This window comes from Corythoichthys intestinalis, chromosome 3 (genome assembly GCF_030265065.1).
Source record: "Corythoichthys intestinalis isolate RoL2023-P3 chromosome 3, ASM3026506v1, whole genome shotgun sequence".
In the NCBI taxonomy this organism is placed as follows: domain Eukaryota; kingdom Metazoa; phylum Chordata; class Actinopteri; order Syngnathiformes; family Syngnathidae; genus Corythoichthys; species Corythoichthys intestinalis.
In genome coordinates this window covers 31,421,828-31,437,228 of record NC_080397.1, presented here as the reverse complement: position 1 = coordinate 31,437,228, position 15,401 = coordinate 31,421,828, and the positions used below count along the sequence as shown (strand labels likewise).

Sequence of the window (15,401 nt, the reverse complement as noted above, 5' to 3'; positions counted from 1 at the left end):
TAGTTCAGGCAAACATAAATCTTCTTCCAATCAAAGCGCTAAAATCACTAGATATGACACAATCGAGCTTTGTCTAAATTAATTTATCGAACACCAGTGCGGTCATTTTTCCATCGTAGCTAGCTAACTAGCTAGCTCTGTTCCCATATGTAGCCTTAATTTGGTTTGAGATTGGTTGAAAAACTCACTTCACCACAAAATACTGAAGTATGTTAAACTAACCCATGATAACTGCTTGAATTCCTTGATATGGATTAACTGTGATTGACAATTTGTTTGTATTTTTCAGATTCACTGAAGAAGCAGATAGGGATGGAGGCGTCACAGTATGCATTTGCTGCTGTTGTGCAGAAGTTGCTACGCTATGCCCCAGACCGCGTTCATGGCGAAGTTCGCAGCGAAGCTCGTCAGTTTATTTTCTTTACTGAGCGTTAATTAAAGTTTTCTATTGTTGTGATTAAAATAAAATAATTTAAAATCTAGCCAAGTTTTTATTTCTATTTATCTATTATTAAATTATTTATTTTATATATAATGTGTGTATATATTCGTTCATGTATAATATTTTATTTGTCAGCCTAGCTGTTTCTTCTGTCTGTAAATAAAGCAGGACCTCTAAATATGGGCATATTTGAAAGCATTAATAGCATCATGGTTCAAAATGAAGGAAAACATAACACTGATTCAGCCTTGTTCCAATATTATTAATAATCAAAATGACATTTAGGTTTTGTTAGGATTTCAATTCTCAACGTTGAAACAAAAATAATCGAGGGTGCAAAAGTGATGACAAATCAACTTCAGGTGTCAGCGTTGATTCAACAATATAAGATTGACAGCGGAATGTTGATTCAACATCATTTCAACATCTGTCTCCTATCTCGGAAACTTCCAGTAGCACCCATATGCTTTGACTATTTATAATAAACAACGATAGCAAAAAAAACTACTCTGTAAGTGCCTTTGTCAATCATTAACATTGATGCATTTTTAAAATTTGTGGTGTCAACACACCAACTGGCTTGTAATAACACCTACCACCGATCATGAAGCTCCATAAAGAAACATGCTGACTGACTAACAGATGGACGAAGTAGAACTCAACAGGTAGCATCAATTCGATAAAGTAGGGCCAAGGAGAGCAGCGTGGTGTACAGACACGCACTCTGCCCGCTCCTCTTCCAATCTTGCAATTGTACGCTTTCCACAACACTGCGCACAATTTGCGGCAGATATAAGCTGCCTGGGGAAATGACGCGACCATGGTTGCTGCTGCACTCTATGACCAGAAAAGTAGATTCACAACTCGAAAGATATTTGAGGTGGAAACTGTGACACTTGGACAACACCAAAGAGAATATAATTAAAAATAGTGAATCTGCACTGGCAATAGTGGTCTGAAAAATGGTAAAGTGTTCACTATTTAGCACAGGTAATGGTAGTCTAAGACTAGTTAAGGGCTATGCTGTGCACTTTATAAACAGTAGAGTGTATGCCCATAGACCTTACATGACTCTCTACATCTGTCTGAGACCCCCTCACAAATACGAGAATAACATTATGCAATGATATGTTCTGTATTTTAATATTCATAACCCCTGTAGAGCAATACATTATAACACAGATCTGTGAACAATGCACAATGAGAAATAAATCAAATTAGAAAAAAATAGATGTTTCATCTAATTTAATAAAATCTCTACTTTAACACTAAACAGTAAGTGATATCTTTTTCTAATTTAATCAACACTTGCTTGGCGATTTTTGCGATGCAATTCTAAATCTCCATATTTAATGATGCATGCTTTTCCTAGTGCGTTTTACTTACTTATATTGTCATCTTTAATGAACCTATGAGAATTCTCTAATAGGTGTAATCTTGGAAAATGTAATGTCTTTACTTAAATGGTTCCGAGGCCAATTCTGCTGAGTGCAGTACTTAAAATTCAATGCTGGAAGTAAAGGAAGTAAATATATCAGTTTGAAAACATATATTGAGCTAATAGATTCTAATGCAAATGGCCAAGTAGAGCAGTAATGGGCCTAAAACTCCAAATGCTTTCATATTTAGCATGCATACTCTACATGCTTATGCACTGCGTTATTCGACAACAGCTTTTAGTTTGTGCGTTACCATGGGGCTGTATATAAAGTTTAAGTTGTGAGATTTGCTGTTTGCACTGAACCAGTTAATTCCAAGGGGGTATATTAGTCCTTCTCAAAAAATTAGCATATTGTCATGAAGGTCATTATTTTCTGTAATGTACTGATAAATATTAGACTTCCATATATAGATTCATTACACACAACTGAAGTAGCTCAAGCCTTTTATTGTTTTAATATTGATGATTTTGGCAAAAAAAGTCAAGAAAAACCAAAAATCCTATCTCAAAAAATTTGCATATCATTAAAAGGTACTCTAAAGAACCTAATCATCTGAATTAACGAATTAACTCAAAACCCCTGCGAAACATTCCTGAGGCTTTTAAAAACTCCCAGCCTGGTTCGTTGCTCAAAACTGCAATCATGGGCAAGACTGCCGACCTCACTGCTGTCCAGAAGGCCATCACTGACACCCTCAAGCAAGAGGCTAAGACACAGAAAGAAATTTCTGAGTGAATAGGCTGTTCCCAGAGTGCTGTATCAAGGGATCTCAGTAGGAAGTCTGTGGTAACGAAAAAGTGTGGCAGGAAACGCTGCACAACCAGAAGAGGTGACAACACCCTGAGAAAGATTGTGGAGAAGGGCCGATTCCAGACCTTGGGTGACCTTCAGAAACAGTGGACTGAGTCTGGAGTTGAACCATCCAGAGTCACCACACACAGGCGTGTGCTGGAAATGGGATACAGGTGCCGCTTTCCCCATGTCAAGCCACTTTTGAACCTGAAACAGCGGCAGAAACGCCTGACTTGGGCTACAGAGAAGCATCACTGGACTGTTGCTCAGTGGTTCAAAGCACTTTTTTCAGATGAAAGCAAATTTTGCATGCCATTCGGAAATCAAGGTGCCAGAGTTTGGAAGAAGACTGGGAAGAAAGAAATGCCTAAATGCCTGACGTCCAGTGACAAGTACCCACAGTCAGTGATGGTCTGGGATGCCATGTCAGCTGCTGGTGTTGGTCTACTGTGTTTTATCAAGGGCAGGGTCAATGCAACTAGCTATCAGGAGATTTTGGAGCACTTCATGCTTCCATCTGCTGAAAATCTTCATGGAGATGAAAATTTCATTTTTCAGCACAACCTGGCACCTGCTCACAGTTCCAAAACCAGTGGTAAATGGGTTACTGACCATGGCATTACTGTTCTCAATTGCCCTGCCAACTCTCCTGACCTGAACCCCATAGAGAATCTGTGGGGTATTGTGAAGAGGAAGTTGAGAGACACCAGACCCAACACTGTGGATGGGCTTAAGGCCGTTATCGAAGCATCCTGGGCCTCCATAACACCTCAGCAGTGCCACAGGCTGATTGCCTCCATGCCACGCCGCATTGAAGCAGTCATTTCTGCAAAAGGATTCCTGACCAAGTGTTGAGTGCATAGTTGATGTTATTAATTGAAGGTTGACTTTTTTTTTTGTATTAAAAACACTTTTTTGTATTGGTTGGATGAAATATGCAAATTTTGCAAGATAGGGATTTTTGTTTTTTTTCTTGACTTTTTTGCCAAAATCATCAATGTTAAAACAATAAAAGGCTTGAACTACTTCAGTTGTGTGTAATGAATCTAAAATATATGAAAGTCTAATGTTTATCAGTACATTACAGAAAATAATGAACTTTATCACAATATGCTAATTTTTTAGATGGACTTGTATATACAGTATCTAGTCTAAGCAACTGTTTCTTCATATGCAAGGGTTCCATCACTATCATAAAATGACGTAAACTAAAGACCTACTGCATTTATATGATTTTCACAGAAAGGTGTTCTGAAATAGCTGACTGCATAAATATGCTCTCTTGGGAAACGGTCTGTGCATTGCACTTAAAATTAAACTCAAGTTGCTATGTCTCACTTGTCTCTTTTTGCCCCATGTGCACTTGGCCTAAGAACAAAAAAAAATCTGTGTTATGCAATCTGAAGTTTATTCAAAGTAAAGTTTGTGGCGTTAAGTGTCTAGGAGGGTTGAGCTGAACCTAATCAAAATGAGTGAAATGGGGTAAATGAGAATAAATGGACGTCAGTTCCTATGTGAAATTGGTAACCAATGATCCATTCACTCTAGAGCACCCATAACTACACTTCATGACATTTCAGTTGATAGTGCTAATGTCAGCGCTATTAGTGACTGCAAACCAGGTTACATCTTCACCTTCTGTTCAGTATTTTGAATTGCGTCCAGGGAGAACAGGTAAATTGCAAACCATGTGTAACTATTATAGGAATATTCCAGCAATTTTTAACTCGAGAAATGTGTGAATCATGAAAAACTAATATACAATCTCATAGCTGGATATATGAAAAAGCAAAATCATAGCACTTATTCAATGATAACAGCTGGTAAGATAAAGGTTTGAGTTACCATCAATCTGGATGAGGATTGAATGTATTTTTTTCTCTTCATGCATTCTTTCTAATGGTATTGTGTAATATTATTACATTAGCTATGATACTCTCATCTAGTAACTTTGCAAAGGAGTAGAGAGTGCAAATAACTGGAGTGCTACTAAATGAAATATGTGAAAATTATGTGTATTTCTTAAAAGGATAATTAATTTGGGGATTTTGGAATGGAAAATACGAAATTATAATAACTATATTATCAATGTGTTGCTTATTTTCAAAACAATGACACTATTTGCCTCATATGTTATTAGTAATCTTAACACTTTTATGCTTTTCAACATTCACAAACAAGTTTTTTTTAAGAGTTGACTTCAAATAAGCTCTGTACTATTTTTCGTCACTCTGTCATTATTATTCAGAGGGTAATTTATGTTTCTTGTAATGAGACATCACAAATAAAAGAATGGGGGAAAAAATAATGCTGTCATCAAAGCAAAAGTTTTATTCATGTTTTAAATTACACAACTACCACAAGGAAGACTTTTCAGTCCAGGGTGTCGTCCGGTTAGAAAGCAACACTAAACATTTTTATTACATTTGTATCACTGCCACAAATCATTTCTCATGACTTTTTAGTTTCAGAATCACATACAATAGAAAAAAGAGAAAAGAAGTTTGAACCCTGTTGAACAGAGCTGGAAATATACAGTTCTGAATACTGAAACCTCTATGCATTACAGTCCTAATAGTGATTTTTTTTTTCTGGTTTTGGGTATGATTTAGTAATAAGATGAGCAACATTCAAAATGTTTTTTTTTTAGTATTTACAACAGTTTTACTGTTAATTTATCACAATTTTATCGCACCCCCTTAATAAAAGCCACAGACCAACAATGTACTCGCTCTGCTTTTTTTCATTGTATTAATGTTATCAGATTCACTTTTTGTTTTTGTCATTTTAAGCTGCAAAATAGCAACAGAGTTTTATTAAAAGATTAAAATATACATTACATTACATAGAGAATGAGAAAATTTACAGTGTTGCAAGATGTTATCAAAACAAGTAAAAGAATAAAAAATAAGTAGGGCAAAAAATGGTAAATATTTTTAGAGGTAGTATGTGAGCACTCTAAGCTACAGAAACGATGGCATTTGTTGGTATGGATTGTAATGAGGCAATAAAGCTGTGTGTTGATTGTTGGGATGTACAAATAAGTACTCTTTAGCTTTGATTTTTACAAGTTTTGTTTCACTGGGGCCTAGTGTGTTATGATCCACTGTGGGTGATTCGATGGCTTCCACAAGCAGTACAAAAATGTTTACATATATACATAGCAAACATCACATAAAATATTGGATGGTGTCATATCATGGAAATGCAATCAATAACACGTCTCTTGCTTCATACTATGAGTAATCATTGGCTTATACTCATGTGTATAGCAGTAATGCAAATTAAATCTTGGAAGTAACCACAAAGCTGCCATTAACGGCAGCATTGTTACAGTCACATTAACAGCTGCATTTATCCATTCATTTGAAAGAGCAAAGTATTTTCAAAATAGAAAAAGGAATAATCACATACATTTGACATTTAAAATGTCATGTTAATACACACATCCTGTATTTTCAATACAGAAGATAAAATGAACTTTGACGAATATCGGAGGGCCGTTTGATATTTGCACATACTATATGTGCGCTTCGACTTCCAAAGAAAATACAAAGACAATCGTGAAAAGTCGACTCAAAGTTGTTGTGGGATAAAAAAAATAACAACAACAAAAAAACAATGTGGTATGACAGAGTTTTGGAGGTCCTCTGCAGTTGTGCAGCCAGTTAAGAGTTCTTGCCTAGCTTGAGGCTCAAATGCATTACGAGTGGATCAATTGGAGGTATCCGAGTGCACACTGCCGGGTCCCTCTGTTGGAGATATCACGGACGATGGTGTTGTTGCATCTTGCCATCCCCCATTAGTCTAAAACACAAACAGGAGAATTATGAGACAGCTCTCACATTATCTAAGATATTATTCTTTTAAAACCAAAATCCCACCATACCACTTCTTAAATATATATAGTTTATTCAGACTGGTGTTACAAAACATTACATTTCAAACTGCGAGTATGTGTGTGAAAGCATAGGGAGAACATGCAAACTGCATAAAATTTACTCTACATAATATACAATTAACTATTAACTAGTAATTGGTACAGTGGGTTTTCTATTTTGCCTCTTCACATTATGGTTGCAGTGAAATGGAGCCTGTCCCGGTTGACTTTGGACACCAGCAGATGTAGATAAAATAAATAAATAAATATGGAATAAAATTTTAGTACATCAATAAAATGTACATCAAGATGAATTGCTCTCATTTTTTTCTTGTCCCGTAACGTTTGCGCTACAACTCGCTACAGGGAAGAGTATGGCTAGATTTTAACTGCCCACAGGTCAATGAAAAAAATTGCTCTAAGCCAACTATTCTGCTTTAGTTGCAAAATAGTGGCTGATAGTACTTTGCCCCTGGACATGAAGTCAAGTAAAAGCTCAAAAGTCAAATAATACAAATTTTTTCAGCAATTACTTTGTAGTAGTAACTAACCGTCTCTTAATGCAGCATCGACATTGCATTTAATTTTCCATCAAAATTATTGGTGTACATTTTCTTTATTTCCTTTTTATATATAACCTTTTTTATTGATGTAAATCCAGTTGCCATTTACTGATTGACTGCATAATATAATGTCACTCTATTCCACTGCCTGTTGGGTCTCCACTCTCAGTTCTACTATCTAACATGCCTCCAAACATGTTATAAATTTGAACTTGCTTTGAGCTGTCAAATCAACAAAGAGACTTTTTTTGCATCCCATGTAATAGGAGAGATGCTCCAAATCAGTGTCCGAGCAGAGTTCAGCAGCGTCCGGCAGCTTGTCGCTACATATTCTCCTGCCAGTCAGGAGGAGGGAGGGCTCGGCCTGGCTGAGGTGGGGAGAGCTGAGTGGAAGTGACAAGGCAGGGCCTCGCCAAGAGAGCCAGTCTTAGCCAGCCTGATTTTGCCTTGCTCTAGGCATGACCTAGCCTTTACTGGATCCGTCTACGTCACCATCAAAAACGCTAAAGGTTAGTCTATGCTAATATGTCTACGAAGCACTTTCTGGGTAAAAACAGAAGCAGTGCAACAACTTATTCAAGAATAGATTTTTCGTTGTATGGCTCTTGATTCTCGTATTTGTTTTTAGTTAATATTTTGGGACAAGTTGAGCATGACTCAGTAGTGATCGTTGCTATTTTAATCAGGATTGTGCAAAGCTCAACTGAGCCACTAGGCACAGGTCTACAGTGCACATGGAAGTGAGAAACCTTGTGAGAAAGTGAAAAACACTTGATCTAGCTGGAGGCTGACATGTCGGAAAAGCTTAGAGTAATAAGGCTTCAACGGGGACAAAATGACACCAGGAGCTGCCGGTGCAGACGACACCATTTCCTTGCATAGAAATTGTTTACTATTTTCCACACATGTATATCAAGAGTCCTTTTTGTCTGTGTTAAATAACATGAACAAGGCTGAGAGACATATTCCCTGACGTGTAGAGGGGTTTTGGAAAACAATACCTAAAGTACCTTTCTGGTCAACAGTTAGCCTGAATTTAGTGAAATCACAAGGAAACCAACATACTACATACGGAGTTGCAGATAATTGGTGCTATTTTTATCCTTATTATTATTTTAAATACTATCTATACATCCATTTTCTGTACCAATTCTCTTCATTAACTTGCTGGAGGAACTGAAGAATATCTGAATTGACTTTGGCATTGTACACCATGTACATTGTACCGACCAATAACAGGGGACAGACCATTCACACCTAATACGTAGCTATATAAAGATTTTGTACTTGTTTAAATTTCTGCAGGTCCTATTTAAATTAGCGCTGGCTTCTGTACTTACATTTAAACTGTGTGGACTGTACATTGGGTTTCGGCCAAGAGCATCACTGTATCCTGCCGTCTGACTGATAACATGGCGCAGGGTATCCACCTAGAGGGACAGACAAGTTGGACAAGCCATTCAACTTAGTGGGTGGCACCGGGGCAACACTCACTGTGGACATGCGCAGTGACAGACACTAACTTGGGTGAAAGAGCATCACAACTCCAAAGACAGAAAACGTGCCAACCAGAATTCATAAGAAAACTGCTAAATTTTCTAATAAAGAAAGTATATGCTGATATTGCTACCATAATATATTTGCTTACTTTTAAGGAATAAAAATACTCACATGTACTAGTATATAAATAAGAATAATAATTAACCCTATACCTGTTCAATTTTATCATTATTTATATTTATAATACCTTAATATACTTATATAGTGTACATATAGTACAGATTGTAGAACATTAATTTAAAAAAAGATCAATTAATAGCATGGATTATTGTTGTAAATGCACAGTCAAGGCAGCTATTCATTAATCTTACAGAATGGTAGACAGCAACAAAAAGCAATTACACAATGAGACAAAAGAGGATCGAGGACAATAACAAAGGGGAAACACATTACCAAAACCCAATACCAACCCAAGAGGTCAAGTCAAAGCCAAATGCATTCACCAAATCTTCACTTATATTTTGTCAGCCAAATCTTCCATCCAAAAATGTATTAATCAGTAGTCTTTTTATCATTGAGTGCCATTAGTAACACTGACTGAGAAATTTGGACTTCACTCATAAGCTTTTTTTTTTTTTTTTTTAATATATATTTTTCAATTTTTTGCATCAACGTGCTTCAGACTGCACTGTGGATGGCTCAGTACACAGGCAAGACAAGGACAGCTCTCTGCACTAGCAGTGAGGAACTGTCCCTGATTGTTAAGCCTACCTGTGACTGTACATTGGCTCCGACTTGTGCCCCTTGGTAAGAATCCCCATTCAGACTCTGCATGCTCAAGAACATGTCCCCAGAGTTTGGGAGGTTAAAAGAACCTGAGGAACCTAGAAAGGGAAAATGTAAGTAGCTGAATAACATGAACGGGCTATAATAGGAATGCACATTCCCACACACGCACACGCAAATGTGTCTAAATAAATGGAACCCAACTCAAAGAGACAAATACAAATATGCTAAGAATAATGCCCATAGAGCAAGCAACTACCAGAATGAAGGAGGAAATCAAAAGAACAAAATAAACAAATGGATGGGGGGGCAGGAGGACTGAGGAAGTCTTTATATTTTCACCAAAATGATGGGCACAAATGGAGTGAAAAATCACACGACACAAAGGGCTCTACATGTGGTTGGTCGCTGAAGCTCCCAATTTCTCCACATCATCCACTCCCAATCTAACACTGGCTGAAGGTATCACATGATAAATGATAAGAACAATAAGAAGCTTATGAAAAGACCAGTACCAGTAAACATGTTGGTTAAAAGAGTGTTTTTGCTCTCTGCAGAATCCAGCTGAAACTCTTCATCTTTCATCTGGAATCCTGGATGCAAGAAAAAGGGACCACTTCATAAGCTTACCAAATCCTGATGCAGTTCATCCCAGTCCAAACTGATCACATTCTACATTTTACTCATTGAGTGCTAAATAGGCATAATGAAAATGCTCCCAGTTACCATTTTTACACATTCACAAAAGAGATAATATGCCGCCATTCTATGTGACTACATACCATTACATTTAAAATGACAGGAGGTTGACAGAAAAGTCAAGGAAAAACAAATCCCATGGCAATATTCAGATATGTGTTGTTGTGTGTTTTTTTTTTTGTTCTTTTTTTGTTCTTTTCCAAAAATACATGTATTCTCGGTTCACAAGGCAGGAACGCTCCCTTTATGCATGAGTTTGCTTGGCACCAAGTGTCTTATAGACAGGAGACACTGTGATCCCCAAGCTGGGAGCTGAGCCTGTCACTCTCGCATGTGTGAATGGTGCATGGAGGGAAGGTAGGCAGCAGGTTAAGGCCTGAGGTGTAGGGCAGGTCTTTTTTCATCTCTTCTTCATTATGCAGGAGTGCCTACCGGAGTTCGGTGTAGTAGGGGAGTTGGCCTGGCTGTTCTGCACTGCAGCGGCTGCAGCGTGTGCTGCATTTACAGCAGTCTTGGCGGCGTACAGGTTGGCCTCCTCCTGAAACTTGCCAATATTTTTCTTGTAGCGGATCCGTTTGTTGCCGAACCAGTTGGATACCTGCGTGGAAGAGCACAGAGGGGAGGTGCAGAGGAGTCAGACGTCAAGCAGCCACAGCAGCGTGCACTGAGCAGTGTGACTGTTTCAAGATGTCATGTTTGGGTCCATCAAGTACCCAATTCCCAGCCCCTGCAGCAATGTCCACTGGGTACACAAGCTAATTAAGCCATAATAAGGAGCCACTTGTGTCTTCTCATGGATGGGAGCCTGACATGCTCTCGGCTCTGTCTCCTGACAAAACCCAAACACGAGGGGCCCCTGCTGCTTCGACATGTCCGTTATTGCGTGGCTCCCTGTTAAGGATACACCCCTCCCTTCAGTGATATACACAGATGAGTTATAAAAAAAAAAAAAAAAAAAAGATGAAATAAAAATGAATATATGATTGCAATAACAAACACATTTTTTTTTGTCCTTTGCAATTTAATAGCTAGTATACACATTGAAATCATTCAATACCAGTTTCTAACACAATATAGTAACACATTGGAAAAGGTGAATAACTTTCTATTACAGAATCTGCCTCTTGGCTCTTTCTCTATTATGTTCCTATATAAGTGGCACATACTGTATGTTCCTACTTTGACGCCACTTTATAGAGGGTTTGTTGCAAGCGTGCATACTTGCAGAGGCATCGTGTCCCATTAGGCAAACCAGGCAATTGCCTAGGGACTCCAGCCAGCAGGGGCCCCCAGAGGGCCAACAGATTTAGCACACGCAGCTTTACTGCACTGTCGCATTGAAAAGTGTTGGGAGTGTTTCAATACCATGGAATCATTTGGCAGATTACCTAACGATTCTGTTATCAATCCCAATCTGCACTAACCATTTCACGTATATTATACATGTTTAAGAAAGTCCAATCAGCTATTAATACCACATGATTGTTGAAAGACTCACCAAGTACTCTCTGGAAAGTCCTTGCTGAGTTGTTTTATGTTGATTTTCAAAGGCCACCTCATTATTCATGTGACTACTTAAAGAAATGGTGATTTTTCCAAAAAAGTGTATTAATGGGTCTATCGGATTCCTCGTCGAATACTCTATAAGAAAAAATATAACAAATGCATCTAAAATAATCCTAAACATTATTAGCAAATTTAATAGTCATTTCGGTCGGTAGTCCACCAATCAGTGGTTTTTACGGAATAATTTGAATTTGGTGGGTCCTAGGGCCAATCTGACTACTGATTTCACACAAAGGTATATACCTCCGCATCCGATGGTGGTATTTTTGTGTTGCTACTCTTTCTTCTATTGCTCCAAGTCCAACTGCCCCCCTTACTTTCACACGCTCGAAGGGCCCCATGTTGATTGCTACGCCTCTGCATACTTGCCATGGTTAGTTACCCATAATAACAAAATAATTTTGACATTACCTAACTAAATGTTAGCATTTCAGATACAGATATGTCATTAGTTGTAGAAAGTACTGACGATTCAATAAAACACGAAGCCTGTTTTGACATTCAGTGTTAAAATGATGTGTTAAAAAAAGGAATAGATTGTTTGGGGGGGGGGGGGGGGTAAAATCAACAGAAAGGGACACGTGTTAAGGTGCAAGGATTAACTGTTAAGCAGAGTAGTGTGAAATGCTCATTTTATTTTAGTGAAACATTTAAACCTAAAAAGTTGTACGAATCTTCTAGGTGGATGCTGGCTTTGTGATAAGAGCAGAATAACGATGAGATGATGCGTGCTTTTAATGGTTCTATAAATTAGAGTGTCTCATTGCGGTGCTGCTGCACCCTCCACCTCATTCATTCTCTCACTGGCCTCACAGCCCACTGCTGGACCAGCCAAAGAGCAGCTGCCCCTAATGACGCTTTATTTAATTTCCACCCATGTGCTTAAATTTTAATATCCTCAGCAGCCAGCCAATGTTGTGGTATAAAAAGTGACTGGATTTGCAGGACAACAGATCATTTCTATCCTGCACATCGCTGTGCTCTAAATCTTTAATATCTAAGCAATTAAAATTAATGACCATTCAGGCGAGACCCACTGTCGGCAGCGGGGTTTCCTTGACATCAATTGTTGGATGGCTTTACCTAGAGGTTAAACTAACAAGCAAGGTTTAATTGGAAGCAATGAAAGCCCTGGCTATCATCCTTTTTACTTAACCTGCTTATAGCGGATTGGAATGATGTCATGCCACCATTTTTTTAAACAGCCCACAAACTGGAAATCACATATTTGGCTAATATTATAACTCTTGTCTCATCAAAACTTTTTTTGTGTGCATACATTATTTCATTTCATTTAGTAAACACCTAAATCATCATGCGTGACCTTGAACTATTTTAATTCATACCACATTTTAATCACTGCAGAAAGGATGGAAGCAAATCTTTCAGTTCGCCAGTTAAATGTGAATATGAAGTTTTTATAGTTCATTCATAATCCATTTCTCTATTGTGCCTGCCCGTTGTGATAACATGTAATATGAGTCAACCACTATATATTAGCCTGACCAGGCACATAGTGAGGCAAACTCTTAAAATGTCACATATTTTCTTCTCCTACCCAGTGAACACCAGCTTTAGTAGTTCTTCAGGTCAACCAAGTATCGAGCAATGCGAGGTGTGGATCACAACCTAATCTATAGAACTAATTCACTTCCATCGAGGAGAAGGCCACGCATTCAGTCGACTGCTAAGTAGAGTCAGGGTGTTAAACTAGAATACCTGACATCAGCAGCCTTGAAGCCAGTGATCGTGTAATGAGCATGTGGAGTGTTTGCAAGAACACAATAGAGTTGCTCCATACTTTGAGAGGCTGAAGAGCAGGTCTATTTCAATCAATAATCCTGCCTAATCAATGAAAATACCTGATCAGACCATGACTACAGCTTGGACAACGCAATGATCATTTTTCTTATGTGATGCCATCAGTTATGCAGGATGCATTAATGACAAGCAAGGAGAACTCTTTGTTTCTCCAAACGCACTAATCTAAAACAGTGGGTGTGGCTCAATAGACAATAAAAATTACGGTAACACTTTACAATAACTATGCGTTTTACTAGTTAATAGATCATTAGTAAACTGTTGATAAAGAATTTATTGTTGATTTGTGAAGTATTTGTTAACAGTTTGTTAAGCGTTTACAGGATGTTCCAATATGGTTGACTCCATTCTAAATGCCCCTGCTAGTTGATGGATCTTAATAAAACTATATACACTTTATGTTGAAGGTCATAAGTTTTATTGGTTAAATATACAAAGAAAACTACAAATATTTGTTGGTTCTATGGCAAATTTTCATAAATGTGCAACATGAGCGCTGCCTGCAAAATGTGTTATCAAAATGCCTTTTCTTTTGAAGTGAACGGCATTTCTTAACCTGAAAAGATAGAAATGCCAAACGTTACACACAAAAACTTGAAACGTTTCTACACAAACTGTGTTTCAGGTTAAGAACACCCTGTAAATGCTTAACAAACTGTTAACAAATACTTCACAAATCAACAATAAATCATTTATCAACAGTTTACTAAGGATCTATTAACTAGTAAAACGGATAGTTATTATAAAGTGTTACCAAAATTACAATTTTTGATCATACAAAATATGGCTCTAGAGTAGCTACAATACTAATAAAAACATGCAAGGTGGCAAAGAAAACACTAAACAATTTAAATGTCAACTCTGCTAACAATAATGCAGGGTGTTTCATCAGCAGTGATGAATTGAGCAAAGCTTCCGATTGATATTGGCATACCGCTCACGATGGATGGTTTTTACTTGATGAACTGTTTGAATAATCAACAAAGCACAAAAAGAATTCAGGATTTTGACAAATTACTTAAGCAAGCCGACAGAGTAGCCACTGCGAGTGGATTGTGACTATGTAAAGCTGCGGCGCAGTGAAGGATAACACACTTAGGGTGCACGAGGCATTAGGGTGAGCCTCGCATTTTGCCACTCACTTAAAATGAGGTAAAGCATTAAGAATAAGTCAATAACAATGTCTGCTGTGGCCTCTGTTTGTGGAGGACTGTGCCACTAATGGGGCCTGCGTTGAGTTCAAGAGAATTTTTAAAGGCACTCTAATTCTTGCAAGGACTGATTTGTTCTCATGGGGATGAAGACAGTGGTTTGCTTAGCAAGGCACTTGGAACAACTAAGCGAAAATCCACTGGTGCCCATTTCCTGAAGTGCTGTCGAATGATTGTGCATAGGCCAGGGGGGTAAAATAGAACAAAAAGGTGGATATTTAAAACACCACACATCCTGTTGATGCCAAACAACAAACATACAATAGTAAATGCAAAATATCATGTGAAACATAGTAATCCGTACACACAAAATATGATGAGAAAATTAGTGTGCTTGTAAAATATGAGCTGACCAAAATAGTCAATGGAACTGTGCAATTTAAAGGTGGGATGTGAATTGTACTACAGTAATTTAAAAAAAAATGTCATGTATATTCATTCCTATTATTTGAATTCATAGTAACATTAGCAATGATCTAGTTGTGTGAGAGGGAGGGGATCTGTGCAGTGAAGTGGCTATTACATACATAAACAAAAGAGGTAACAAAGAAATGAAAACAGTGGATCAGGAGAAGTTATGACATACCTGAGATACTGTGATGGTGCTTCCCACCCCCTGAAGGCAAAAAAGAATGGGCTTTTACAGTATCTGACTCTTCATGACTACACTCAATATACCCCTTAACACTCCCCTCCCCA

General features: G+C 37.8%; 1 protein-coding gene across 8 annotated transcripts in view; it reads right to left on the bottom strand.

The window, feature by feature from the left end:
• Positions 1 to 4,984: 4,984 nt before the first annotated feature.
• pbx3b (pre-B-cell leukemia homeobox 3b) overlaps positions 4,985 to 15,401 on the bottom strand; it is a 74,001-nt gene continuing 63,584 nt past the window's right edge. For 2 of the 8 annotated variants that reach the window (XM_057831823.1, XM_057831824.1), the window contains exons 6-11: positions 15,289 to 15,318; positions 10,537 to 10,702; positions 9,921 to 9,998; positions 9,391 to 9,503; positions 8,460 to 8,549; positions 4,985 to 6,483 (exon numbers count right to left, since the gene is read on the bottom strand). In XM_057831823.1, coding sequence (XP_057687806.1) covers positions 6,391 to 6,483; positions 8,460 to 8,549; positions 9,391 to 9,503; positions 9,921 to 9,998; positions 10,537 to 10,702; positions 15,289 to 15,318 — 570 coding nt within the window. In that variant the 3' untranslated portion in view covers positions 4,985 to 6,390. The remainder of the gene's footprint in view (positions 6,484 to 8,459; positions 8,550 to 9,390; positions 9,504 to 9,920; positions 9,999 to 10,536; positions 10,703 to 15,288; positions 15,319 to 15,401) is intronic. The other 6 variants (XM_057831827.1, XM_057831828.1, XM_057831825.1 and 3 more) reach the window with 4 other exon arrangements.